This window comes from Hyperolius riggenbachi, chromosome 1 (genome assembly GCF_040937935.1).
Source record: "Hyperolius riggenbachi isolate aHypRig1 chromosome 1, aHypRig1.pri, whole genome shotgun sequence".
Classification (NCBI taxonomy): Eukaryota; Metazoa; Chordata; class Amphibia; order Anura; family Hyperoliidae; genus Hyperolius; species Hyperolius riggenbachi.
The window spans coordinates 150,627,333-150,641,671 of NC_090646.1; the positions used below are offsets into that span (position 1 = coordinate 150,627,333).

The 14,339-nt window shown below is 41.1% G+C and overlaps 1 protein-coding gene across 20 annotated transcripts in view; it reads right to left on the minus strand.

The window, feature by feature from the left end:
• Window positions 1–14,339, minus strand: part of TENM3 (teneurin transmembrane protein 3) — a 1,708,801-nt gene that overhangs the window by 208,157 nt on the left and 1,486,305 nt on the right. For all 20 annotated transcript variants that reach the window (XM_068278748.1, XM_068278756.1, XM_068278759.1 and 17 more), the window contains one exon: window positions 3,628–3,813. In XM_068278748.1, the coding sequence (XP_068134849.1) occupies window positions 3,628–3,813 (186 nt within the window). The remainder of the gene's footprint in view (window positions 1–3,627; window positions 3,814–14,339) is intronic.

Here is a 14,339-nt window from a genome sequence, read left to right on the forward strand (position 1 = left end):
TGTGAGCAGACCTAACGTCCAAGGCTTATATGGCCATCTTTTATTTCAGTATTTTTCAGTATTTGTGAGATCTTTTTATTAACAGTCGGCTTTCAGCTAATGAAAAATAACACGAAAACTCTACAAGACACCAAATACAATGAAATGTTTAAGTTTTTATAAATATTTCTAATTACAACCAAGTTTCAGTGGATTTTCATTTATTTTGAAGAAAATGCTTTTATAAACAAAAACAATGTGACAAAGCACTATAAACTGAGGTGGCTATACAGCGCATTAAAATAAAGACTCTATGGATTTTCGTTGAACTGTACAACCAAAAATTAATATTTCTAACTTATACAGAATTCCATACTCCCCAATGGAAAGAACCATGTTGTTGGCCTTACAGTATAGGGCTGACCTCAAAGTGTACCTGAGAAAATTATACATAGATGGGGCTTCCTCCAGCGCCCTCCAGGTTGCTCGCTCCCTTGCCATCCTCCTGCACTGCCTGGATCCTCGGCTATTTGGCTTGTCCAGCTGTGTGCACCCCCCCAATCTCACTCCCGTCACTGGGAGCATTCTGCACCTGTGTAGCAGTACTGCCCAGGTATAGAATGCTCCTGGTGATGGGAGCGTAATGGGGGTGAGTGTGTGCATCCAGGCTGTGCATGCATAGTATGCCCCAGACCAAGGACTTGAAGGGCTAAATAGCGGAGGGATACAGGCGGCACAGGAGGACAGCGAGGGAGTGAACAACCTGGAGGGGGCTGGAGGAAGCCGCATGTATGTATATTTTTTTTAGCGCCTCACCCCCCCCCCCCCCCCAGTCTCAGGTTACCTTTAAGGCTATAGACTCCAGTAGAAGAAATAGAGAGGTCACTGAAATACTGTTTAGCTTAAATTGGTCCCTTCTACCAGTATACCTGGGTAGCACAAGTGACAGCTTGGCTTCACAACAAGCAACCCCCCAAAAAAGAGGTATTTAAATTACCCATCTCACTGCACTAAGCAACTGCCACCTTCTATACTGCCTTTCTATTGTACTTCTGTATCGGAACATATGTAGCTGTGTAAAGTTCAGAAAAAAAAGTACTCAAGTTGAAAAAGTGTCAATAACCAACATTAAATGCATTATCTCAATAAAATAATCCCACATACTGTGCTTATTTAGGATGAGCTTATAAAAACAGATGTCTTACCAAGCACTCATGCGCTTGTCCTTGAACCCACAATGTCCGTTCACAGCTCTAATGGTGGAAGAACACTCTGAATTCTAATTTCCCATTTCATTCTCTTTCTCAGTGATAAAAATGAAGCTATTTCCCCCACCACACAGTGAGATGCAGGAGGTACTTTCCCTAGAGTGGTTCTACACACAGCCCCGTCCTCACCCCCTCTACACATCAAACCATTAAAAGGAGAACAAGCTGAAAACGGCAACAAAGGCCAACCATAAAGCAGCAAGGTGTAGCAATGTACAAACCATAATGGAATGGATTAGCTGTTGGAAAGCAGTGAAAATCCTTATTGTTTACAGACATCAAGGCAACTTCAACAGCCTTTCAATGTTCTAATACACTGTGGAAATTACATTGATTTACAATAACCTGTTCGAGCTTCTGTTTTCACAGGCACACAATGGTTATCTGGTGTGTAGTGAAAGGGAGATAATTATCGAGTCCCGTGTTTCTTCAGTGTTAAAATATGGAGGTCAGCTAAATGAACGACCTTGCAAGTATTTTAGGACAAAGGGACTAAGTGCACAAATTTAGTACAAATTACAAAACCCATTCATAAAGTGCCAGAAGCTGGAATTAGTTTCCATAGTGGCTGATACTGAGCAAAATAAAGTGTCATGTCAATTGTCCTGGTCCTGTATGCTAGCTCTATTCTTCCTGGTACTCCTCAGTGTTCTGAATGCAATTGAAACCCATAGATAATGGAAAACAATATGCTTACTGTTCAATTGATAGCAGCTTTTGGACTGTAGAAATAGTCGCCAAGTGACCATATTTATCAGTGTATAAGGCAACAGAGCAACTAATTATGCCATATTGGATTATGCCATACAAAACTTAGTATTCAGAAAAATGATGTTTTGTGTATACCACTAACTGTGGAGCACAACAGAAATCCAAGAGAGAAAGTAGCCCAGCTGATAAACGGTTATCTGTGATAACAATGTGCCAAGGTTATACCTTTTACAATCACATACTTTTAAAGACCCTAAAGGTACCCATACATCTAGCAATGATGGGCAGATCAATCAACTGACAGATCTCTCTCTGATCAAATCTGGTGACTGCCCAATGCCCATACACCACAGGCTGTTTTATTGCCCGCTGCCGCTGAGTGTCCGCTGTACTTCCGCATTCATTCTTCATGTGCTGCAGGCGCATAGCAGGTGGCCGGCGTGTGATGTCACACACATGCCACTGCTGAGTGTGTGATGTCACACGCACAACTGATATGTTGATCACTAGCTGCCCCATGCTGCATGCTGTAATATAATTATTACATGGGTGCATTTGAGCTGCCTACCCCAGCACGGTGTCAGGGCCCTCAGATCAAAGTGTCTGAATAAGTCCAACATTATGATCCTCTTTAGCACCAGGCTGCGTAAGTACATTTTACGTGGGTGGGCATACACTGGGTGCAAAGCTACAGTGTGTAAGCTGGCGCCAGCCCCACCGGCTAACCACAGCATGGATCACTGACAGTGAAATTAGGCCTGAACCATGAATTACACTACACTTCACCCATTGGTCAACCATCATCACCTCTAGTCATGTGATACTGGTGACAGGATTATTGGGCACTAGGATGCCCTTAACCAACAAAAGCTTTTTCCTGTAAGAAAGATGAAAGTGAAGTCCAGATCCTACTGAGAAGAAAGCATTTGTGCTTGTTGCCAGTAGTAATCAGTCATATTTCTTATTTAATCTCAATTACTAGCTGTAGCCGGCTGCAATGTTACAAGGACCATATAATGGTGCCTGTACATCCAATCACCTTTACATGTTTATACTCGGCTTTAGAATAAAAGGTACACTTTTTGCTATTGTATAAAGGTAAATGTAATCGAAAAATTTGCATGGTATATAACCTTCACTTGTAATTTTACATTTATTATGATAGGTATTGCATAAATTAACGCAAAAGAAGAATTCACTTTACCAGAACAAACACAAGAAATATACCTGACAGTAATAGCAGATAGACTTGGTTTAATTTCTGACAAGGATTCATAAAACTACACACAGTTCTGGATTCTAGAATAAAAAATGTAGAGCGCCTTTCTAATGAAGGCTGAAAAATGTACGTTGGTTGCAGGGACTTTATTTCAATACAAAATACTGGTACTGTGTATAACATCATACTCTCGTGACCTGACATTGCATCATAAATATCAGAATTTAGTCAAACAAATTGCGAGATAGAATGCTATGCATGCAAATGACTATAAGCGCACTGGAGAGGAAAGTTAAGAGTTAGGAGAAAGTTAGAGAAGGTTTAGCACTTTTACAGAAAGGGTTAGCCCATCACAGTAATGGAGAGTGAGGCTGCATAAGATGACAGGGACATGAAATGCGTGGCTGAAATGATGGCAGTGGCAATATCCCAGGCAGGTTCACAACTTACCAATGGTGCAGTGCTCTCCATTCCAGCCCTGGTTACATTCACACTTGCCATCTTTGCAGGTGCCATGCTCCAAGCAACGAGGGTGGCAAGCTCTCTGATTGCAGGAGGGGCCTGTCCAACCTTCTTCACACCGACATGCTCCACCCATACAGACTCCATGAGAGCCACAGTCAACCGGACAAATTTCTATATCATGGTAACAAAAATGATAATAAACATTAGTTATACGGAAAGAAGCAAAATGCAGCCGCAGTTTGATATCTATTACAAGTATTGTTTCTATTACATTTGATGGAGGCCATTAAACTGGTCCTGCATAGTCTTCAGCTCAATCTCATTAGGCCAGAGGCTTCAGGCCATCTCCACCAGGACTGCTAGACACAGGGACTCTTTTTTACCCTCGGCTGTCAGCCTTCTGAACTCCCTCTGCATACTTCTATCCCACATCAGTATAACCTCCCCCCCAAGCCTGGGAGCTGGAATCCAGGCAGTGTTTTCGGACAACCAGTCAACCTGACCACAGGACTGAACCGCAATAGAAGAAAATGACGGGGTCTCTACCTGGATAAATGCAATTGTAGCACTATTTTATTGCATTTTTTTTGTCACTATGGTGCAATAAAATAGTGCTACAATTGCATTTATCCAGGTAGAGACCCGTCATTTTCTTCTATTGCTGTGGACTTTTTGCACCCTGAGGGATCCGGGTGTGGACTGGTTGACCACCTGGCCCAATTACATTATACCAGTTGAGCTCCTGGGACTGCTGCTTCTTTTTTCCACAGGACTGAACCGACCAGATTTTTACAATTGTAACTGTTATGCCTGTATGATGTATATATATATTATTACTACTGTTACTTGCTGTTGCAAACTGCATGCTTGTGTGTCTATCTATTTATCTCTATCTCCTTATCTGTGTACTTTAGCTATGTATTGTGCCAAACCCAATTCCGGGCAGGATCCAGTCATGCTTGGCAAAATAAACACAGACAAACACAGAACATTTATATCGCGCTTTTGTCCTGGTGGACTCAAATCGCCAGAGCAGCAGCCACTGGGATGTGCTCTATAGGCAGTAGCAGTGTTAGGGAGACTTGCCCAAGGTCTCCTTAGTGAATAGGTCCAGTTTACTGAACAGGCAGAGCCAAGATTTCGAACCCAGGTCTCCTGTGTCATACTGTATATTATTCTGATTCTGAAGGTACAGTGCTGTTTAGAAGCTTTATAGAAATTTATATAAAAGATTAATAACAAGAAGACATAGCAGAACCCAAAGAGATAAAATAACTTTGAAGTAACCTATTAACCAACTCCATCAGCTGTTTGTTCAGTGAGATCAACTGGTTCCAAAGGGTACTTCATCTTTCAGTTAATTTATTTTGCAGGTAATCCTTTAACCTGGCCTTGAATAAGGTTTGTGCCTTGAAGGAATTTATAGCAGCCACAGTTCCACTAAGCTAAAGTTCAGGAAAGCCATACTTCTATAATTACAGATCAAGGCTAGACCTTGTCACAGGCAGGGATGAATGTAAAAGTCTTCCATGTCATTATTGTGCTATACACTGACTTGAGTGGATTAACCTTTCACTCCCAGGTAAATCTCAATATTCCAGGTCACACAGGACTCACTTAAAGTAATATATACAGACAGAAGCAACACAAATACTCATTAAGCGTGACACATGATGAGTTATTCTGCACCAACACCAAGTATCTCTTATCTTCTCTGCGCCAGTACAACTCTCTGTGATTTCCTGCTAATATAATCTTTGTATACAACATTAATTAGCTGGAGAATTGCATTATTTTCCCGATATTCCAGGTACTGCATGACTGTTGAACAAATGACCCATCATGTTGTCCTCTAGATAGCAAAGGGGACCTCATTAAAACTTGTTTCTAGCAGGTAAATAGAAGGAAACGTACACAAGCTTGGTCTCTCAATGTGGTCGTTGCTATTTTAGGCCCTGTCTTGGTATCCTTAAATGTATGATCATATCAATCGTCATAGGCACCTACAGTAGTAAGTACTGCGGGGCTTCCACAGGTTTGCACACAAATGTGTTAGAGGCACACATTTTAATGGAAATTATACAAACACCATTGTTCTCCCCTTTGCTCCATTAAAGAGGCAAGGGGGGGGGGGGGGATATAGCAATACATTGCAAAGTGTGAAGTTAAAAAATAGAAGAGAGATCAAAAAAATGATTGAAATTCGCCATGTAATTTGTTCATGTTGTTTAATGCAAAATAATCCTACATGTCATCATTTTTACTACTGGAGACAAAAAAAAAGACAAAAAACTAGATAGCAGCACCAACTGGCATTATTTATAACCACATTGCGACAGGCTAAAAGGTTTTTTTGCATATAGATATACATATGCACAGAGGGAGATACTAGTTTCCTTGCAGTTGGAAACTGCTGTTATTTCCCACAATGCAACTAGGCTCACAGACAGGTAACTGTCAGAACCTAGGTCCTGACATCACATTGTGGAAGGGGTTTCACCACAATATCAGTCATACAGATCCCCTCCCCTGATGATCTATTTGAGAAAAGGTAAAGATTTCTCATGGGAAAGGGGGTAGAAGCTACTGATATGGATGAAGTTCAATCCTTGGTTACAGTTCTTCTTTAGAGCCAGCTATGTACTTTACTGTCAAAGTGGTAAATACTACCTGGCAACTTATAAAAAGGTGATCATACCTCTTTTAGAATTATGTTAATCCACAGACAGGCTGAAAAGTGCCATAAAATTACTGTTATCTTTACAGAAATATCAGCACTTTTCTGTCCATCTCCAGAAACAATAAGCAGATTATCAGGTTTATAATTTTAAATAAAATGTTTTAGAGTGAGGGAAAATTTACAAAATGTATTAATAATTTTTTTAACAGGTACATTTTTATAAAATGTATTAATAATTAGCTTGACTAATTATTTAATACCATTGCTGTGAAGACTGTGTAGCCGGTTAAAAATAACTGCTGAACAAGGACACAGCTACTTTACAACTGGCCTCCATGGGTGAATCATAAAAATACCGGTCATGTTTGCCGTATACAACCCCCTACAGTTAATCCATCATTATTCAAGTGGTGAATCTGAAGGACGGTTGTGAAAATGGAGACTAAAGTGCATTCCAGAGATATTAAAGATGAACTAGTACAATTGTATACACTAGAAGCGGGTACCAAACAATGTCGGGGGTATGGATGTTGATACGCTAACTGTTGATTCAGTCAGCACAAAGCAGCATCTACTTCAGAGGTTGCCTAGAAAATGGTGTCCCTGAAAACTGTAAGAACCGGAGGAAGAAGAACTGAGAGCTGAGATTAGGGTAAAGGTGTATTACCAACCATATCAACAGCTCCGCAAAGCAATCATTTCCTTACAATTTGCTGCCTCACATTGCTAGAGAATTGCAGATCCCATCAGCTTTTGATGTTTTAATTCATAAATAATAAGTGCCGTTGTTATAGATAGAAATGGTTTCTGTGATCTCTAGGGAAGGCGCTGGGATCATTGCTATTGTCCTGGGGAAGGGATTGTCCTTGGAGAGAATCAACAAGTACCTTCATTACATTGCATTAATATTACAATAATGCTTTTTTTTCCTTTTATTCTCAGTACATACTTGGTGTCTACACTGCTAAGTCAGGGAGATCGATTTTCAGCAAATACTGACATTGCTTAATGATTGCACACAACAATAACATGGCTGTGCTTCAGTCATATCTTCACAAAGTAATAAACCATATCAATAAAAATACAAAAAAAGGTCATTAAATACAGAGGAATGATGGGAATGTACTACACAATGAATAGATGGAAAATACAAACACAACTATAAATAGAAAATACAGTTTATAGATTACACTGCTAGAAATAAAACCTGGTGAAATCTAAGTTACTGTCTATTTGAAATTCTAAAGGGACTATTAGGGGCTAAAGGTGCCCACTAATGATACATTCTTGATGGTCAGGGCCTGAAGTTCCTTAGGGGCAAACTGGGTCATAATCCCCAGTATCCCCCTAGGTCTCTCCCCAACTTTTTTGTGGTTCCCTGGATCCCTGTAGAGTTTTCAGCAGCGTAGCAACTCCCCTGTCCTGGCTGGCACACTCCTAAATTAGTTCACTTGTTCCTGTCTCCATCCCCGCTGGCTGCATCTTCTCAGTGACCCCTTAGCATAATACATAATGCGACAATGAAGACGGGAACGCACGGACTACTGGAGGAGTGTGCCAGCCAGCACAGCGGAGTCGCTACACTGCCAAAACCCCTGCAGGGGCCCCAGGATCCATAATAAATACAATAAGGTTGGGAGGAGATCTAGGGGGTGCTGGCACCTGGATCCAGCACGGTGGCATAGTGGTTAGCGATCTAGCTTTTCAGCGCTGGGTTCCCGGTTCGAATCCCAGCGAGGTCAACATCTGCAAGGAGTTTGTATGGTCTCCCCATGTCTGTGTGGGTTTCCTCCGAGTACACCGGTTTTCTCCCACATCCCAAAAACATACAGATAAGTTAATTGGCTTCCCCTCCAAATTGGCCCTAGACTACAATACATGCACTACACGATACATACATAGATATAAGACTATAGTAGGGATTAGATTGTGAGCCCCTCTGAGGGACAGTTAGTGAGAAGACAGTATACTCTGTACAGCGCTGCGGAAGATGTCGGCGCTATATAAATACTAAATAATAATAATAAGGTGAGGAGATGATTTGCCAGTAATAATGGGGCTTGTGATGCCAATTATGGGGAGGGAGGAGTGCAGGGGGCATCCCAGGTTAATTTTGCCAAGGGGTCCCATTGAAACTAGAGCCAGCACTGTTTATTGTACAATCTTACCAGTTATATGAGAGACTAACTAAAGTATCCAATCAGAGCATATTCACTCAGTTTACCCTTCCATTACAAAGATGCGGAAAGATTGTTTGTTTTCACTGCAGAGAGCAGCAGAAGTTGGATAGTGTAATGGTTGAGGGCTCTGCCTCTGACACGGAAGACCAGAGTTCGAATCTTGGCTCTGCCTGTTCAGTAAGCCAGCACCTATTCAGCAGTCAGACTCTCTAACACTGCTACTGCCTAGAGAGCGCGTCCTAGTGGCTGCAGCTTTGAGTCCGCCAGGAGAAAAGCGCGATATAAATGTTTGTCTTTTTATCTCTGGTTACTCGGCAAAGGCAGTAATCTCCCTGTACTTGCATCTTCACTCTGCCCACCTCATTTTTGCTGAAGCTGTTGCCAGGGTGATGTGTTTATTTAGCAGAGGGGGGGGGGGGGGGGGGGCTTTAGAGTGAACACAGGCACATGGGGATTAAAGCTGTATGAATTAATGCAATGTGCAAATCACAACAAAAAATACTTTAAAGTGGGATTCTACTCCTAGAACTAAAATTTCAGAAGGTATTACTGTATAGTAGCTGTAGGCACCCGGAAAACGAGAATATATTTTCAAGATAGTTACCATAGTCATGATAATTGACCTGATGAAGCAGCTTATGCAGCAAAATGCGTTGTCCTAAGTGCAGAATAAAGGTAACATTTTTAGTACTCTTGTGAACCTCCTTCTTTAAGATAGGACCAGTTTATTTCTATAATATCTTGGAAATATATTCTCATTTTTTGGGTGTCTCCAGCTACTATACAGTTGTCCTACAGTGACCCTAGAAAGGGTACTAACACTATAAGGTACTAGTAGAGCAAAACCTTTTTGGAGCCGTGACCGCCATGCCGATTACATCACAGAGAGGGGATAGTACTTCCACTCAAGCTTTGTGAGTGGCTGCTTCCAGTGTCAACCCACGCTTATGAGTATACTGATTATTATTGTTATTATTGATTTATAAAACACCACAATATTCCGTGGCGCTGATCATGTGAATTTGCTTCACTCATTTGCCAGACTCTATTACACCACATTGGGCTCCTGGTGTCTGTGTGCTCTCCTTTCTTTTCGTTTCTATAAGCTTTGATTTGAAAGCATTCCCAAGTATTCCTGGTGCATAAAATTCTTTATTTTAACTGCAGAGAGCAGTAGAAGCTGGCTTATCTGGCTTATCACTGGTTCTTTGGCAAAGGCAAAAATGTCCCTGTGCCTGTGTGCACTCTGCGCCACCCCCTTAATAAACACACTGCCCTGACAACAGCTCTGTCACTTCAGGAAAAAAAAAGGGGCAGAGTGAAAACAGGGAAATTATTGCCTTTGCCGAAAAAACAGAGATAAGCCAGCTTCTACTGCTCTCTTCAGAGAAAATACATTATTTTACACACAGAGAATACTTGAGAATGCAATCAAATGTTCTTTTATGCATTAATTATGTATTAAGATTAGTTACTGAAATTTTAGTTTTGGGAGGATTATCCCACTTTAAACATTTCTTTAACAGGTACTCCGGTAAAAACTGTACTTTCCACATACCAATTTAAGGGTTTACGTTATCTGATAACCTGTAGTTCAGTATTGCATAAGTGAAAACCCAGTTCATTGATTCTGCTGGGATATGTCCTGCAGGCCTTTGCCATTAGCAAACATGAACACTCAATAAATAAGAGCACACATGCTTATGCCTTAGGGTAAATCTTTCTCCAGTGCAATCTTAGCTAACAATGACATGCCATTCCGTACCAGCAAGTAGTATCACTTGTGGACAAAAATAAAAATAAATAAAATAGATGTTTGTTATCTAGAGTATTAAAGCAGCATGGTCAGCCATACTATGCCAGGAAAAAAACACATATATAAGTAGATAACTACTTGTTCTACTTACATAACAGGTGTATTGTACTGTCCACATGTTGATTTCAGTTAATTTTATATAGTATAGAAAGAGAATTCTGTTCCTGGCAATTACCATCTTGATTCCCTCTGACTGAAGCCAATCGTGATGTCACTTCCTCCCTTACTTTTTTCTCCAAGAATCTGAAATGTTATAGCTAGCTTGCTTGTAAACATGCAAGCACAGCATAGGATCAGATTTCAGCAGCTTCATACTGAACTGCCCTCAGCCAATCAGTGAGGAGCATGAATGAGGGGTGGAAGAGGATAAGCTTCCCTCTCGTTAGCAATGTACTAAATAGAGCCAGTCTGACTGTGATAAGATTTATTACAGCAGAAACATTTATTATTAGACTGGAGTGCTTGCAATGCAGGGTGTGGTTCCAGGCTGCATAATGCACAGTGTTGTGGGTAAATTGAATTTGATTTTGTGGCTGACAATCCCTCTTTAAGCTGTGTAACAAAACTAGTTAAGTTCACAAGTAATGCAAGATTCAATCTATAAAACCAAGAGGAGTAATTTTTAATGATAGTAACCTTTAACTTTTTCTGTTTTCTCGTAAAATCCCTTCTATCTCTAGTTGGCTCAGTGTCTTATTAAGAGAATGTTGATGGTTTGATTAACTTCAAAGCTCCAGAATATCAACCTGACAGTGGGAGACAGAGGGGTTTATTTTACTGGTACCTTTTTTTCCTTCCATCTAATCAATTTTTCATTAGGGTGAAGGTGTTTATCAGCTTTTAGCACACAAGCTTTGAACAGGATGCGTCAATCTTTGTAATGAACTTATTAATTAGAGCTAATTTAATTCAAGTGGAATTGAAGGTCTAATTAATGGAATGACTGCTTATGAAGATAGAGGAAAGCTGTGTTGATCTTCAACTTAGACTCCGAGAGGGGAAGTTTTTCTTCCCTCCAGCAGGAGAACAAACCGATTCCTAGGCTTAGATTTATTACATCATGATTACAGATGTCTGAAGGTCACCTCCTGCTTTTAAGATTATGTGATCATCAAAGGTTATGCTTTAAAAGAAAATATGCAGGCTGTTTTAAAAGTGGCATTAGTCGTCTTAAAACCTGGAGCTCTAGAAGCCTGCATACATGTAGGCAAAAAGAATAAGATCTAGCTCTAAAAGGTTTACGAGATGAGAGGGGTCCTAAAACATGATCTTGACAAGGTGGACATTAATCCATTTGGGAAAAGGAAAATATTTCTTTTTACAAAGTTTTCAGCCTCAGTTTAATGAGCATTCCAGTCTCACAGGTAAGAATAGTGCATCTGTATGATGGTATATGCATTTGAAAAATTTGAATGTTTATTCGGGAAGTACTCATATAAGGTATGCATTTAATCGGCAGCCATCATTTAAGCCAAACACTCATGATGGAGTGTACTTGGCCGAAGCAGGCAGTTGGGACCATCTTAGGCAAGAATCTAGCATTAGTAAAGGTATTTACCAAGATTGCATTAAAGGGGCACTACAGCGAAAAACTGTAAATTTAAAATATGTGCAAACATATACAAATAAGAAGTACATTAGAAGTGCCATAAATTACTTTTCTCCTATGTTGCTGTCACTTACAGTAGGCAGTAGAAATCTGACAGAAGTGACAGGTTTTGGACTAGTCCATCTCTTCATAGGGGATTCTCAGCAAGGCGTTTATTCTTTATAAAGATATTCCCTAAAAAGGATTTAAACAATGATGCTGGCCAGCTTCCCTGCTTGCTACACAGTTTTTTGGCAGTTGGATAGAGCAACTGCCATTCACTAAGTGCTTTTGAAAATAAATACATCCCTGAGAATCCCCTATAAAGAGATGGACTAGTCCAAAACCCGTCGCTTCTGTCAGATTTCTACAACCTACTGTAAGTGACAGCAACATAGGAAAAAAGTCATGTATGGCTCATTTTACTCCGGAAAAAACTTACTTCTTATTTGTATATGTTTGCACATATTTTAAATTTTACAGTTTTTCGCTGTAGTGCCCCTTTAATGATCTGGGATTCCAGATCCTTAAGCTACAATTGGTAGCTGAGTCCATTGTTCCCCTCTTCTTACCACCCCGATGGAAGCTGCTCTGTCATGTGCTGTACCACGTCCCTCCACCCCCCTCTTCATAGAGACATAACACGATGCAATAGCAACCTGCAGAATAGGGTTTGATTCTGGTGAGCGACACAGATTCTAATCAAATCATATTTTTTAATGGCTTCAATAAAAGTCTATGCAGCTACGTGCTCTCTGTATTATAGCATTGTTGTTAGCAGCTGCACTTTATAATATTAGCATAATCGCTAGGTGAAGGTTTATAGCTGCGGTCTTCTTGTTGTGACTGCCACTAAAGCTCCTTTGCACTTGGATCAGTGTCTGATACTGCTCTCCTCTCCTACAATGATGCACAGCCCACCCCCTCATCCTATACACGTCACTCAGCATCTCAGCACCAATGCATATGTCAGGCCATAGTAGTGTGTGTGGGGTGGAAGAAGGAACAATGCCTTACTTCCTTCAGGAGTGTTAACAGTCAGTTGGTTGGATCTAGGGGATATTTGTGTCCTCCTTTGGTACACTTGAGACCCTCCTTTAATGAAAACATTTACTGCAGGTTGAGCACTTTTATTTACTTTCTTGAGAGCTAATAGATTAATGTGCAGAATCAGCAGAACAGCAGGCAATTGGCATTGTTTAATGTAACAATATTCTGGGATGGCAGCTTGACAGGGCCGGATTTACCATAAGGCACTGTAGGTACGTGCCTACAGGTACCTGATGATGGAAGGGCGGCTTACTCCGCTCCTCGTGTGTCTCCCTCCCTCCTATGCATAGTTCTGATGAGAGTGTAAATGAGGGGTTACTCAAACAGCTCTCGACATTCCACTGCCAAGATCTCTCTTCAGTCGGAGCACCACTAGCTACTTAATACTGAGAGTACCTCTGGCTATCTAATGCTAGGAGACACCTGTAGCTACCTATGATGGGTAAGAGAAGTAGAGGAAAAAAGACAGCCAGCACACTTGCGGTGTGGTTGCGTGGGGGTTTGTAGGTTCATGGAGGGTGAAGTCTAAGGTGCCAGGACGTCTGTGCTTATAGGCTCCTGCGAGGTGAATCCGGGCCTGCTGCGTGGCTATTGCTGCGTGGCAAGTCAGAAGAGAGAAGGCAATATTCGGGGCACCCTATCCAACCAGGCTACGTTATTACATCCCCACAGTCAATATTCCCTGGTTGAAAATTGATTGTACAATACTGAAAGTTTTACCGCTATACAGCACTCTCTATCGGTCAGAAATCTGACAGATGATTTGAATGACACCACTACTAGCTTTATACTGCTTGATGGACACCAAAGCAGGGCTCTATTGTCTGCAGGGATGCTCATTCAGATCTCGATCTCGATCTCAATCAACAGGGGAATGGCTAATCTATTAGAAATGTCTCCTATAGTGTGACTTACAACAAAGAAAAGTCCACGGGCCTCAGACTGTGTCTAATCGATCACGGGGACTCTCAGATTAAGGTAGGAGCAACATCAAGTCTCCAATGCAATACAATCCAAACACATACAATCTAATCTAGACTCGACCCTTCTGTGATAAATTTCAGCTGTTTTATTTGCTTTTTAACAGCGCTACTACAGCAACAAGAAAGCACAACGTTTTGGGCTGTCTGCCACAGTGGCGTACCTAGGGAATTTGACACCTGGTGCTGATTATTTACAGATGACAACCCCCCCCCCCCCAAAAAAAACAACAACAACACATTTTTGATGGGAGAGTTGACAGGCTGGGGCGCCAAGCATGTCAATGCAAATTTAGGGATTTTGGGGGAAAAGGAGTTGTCAGGATGTGGACGGAGCTGACCGTTATGAAACTCTGTACTCTATACAGTGCTGCAGAAGATGTCAGTGCTATATAAATACACA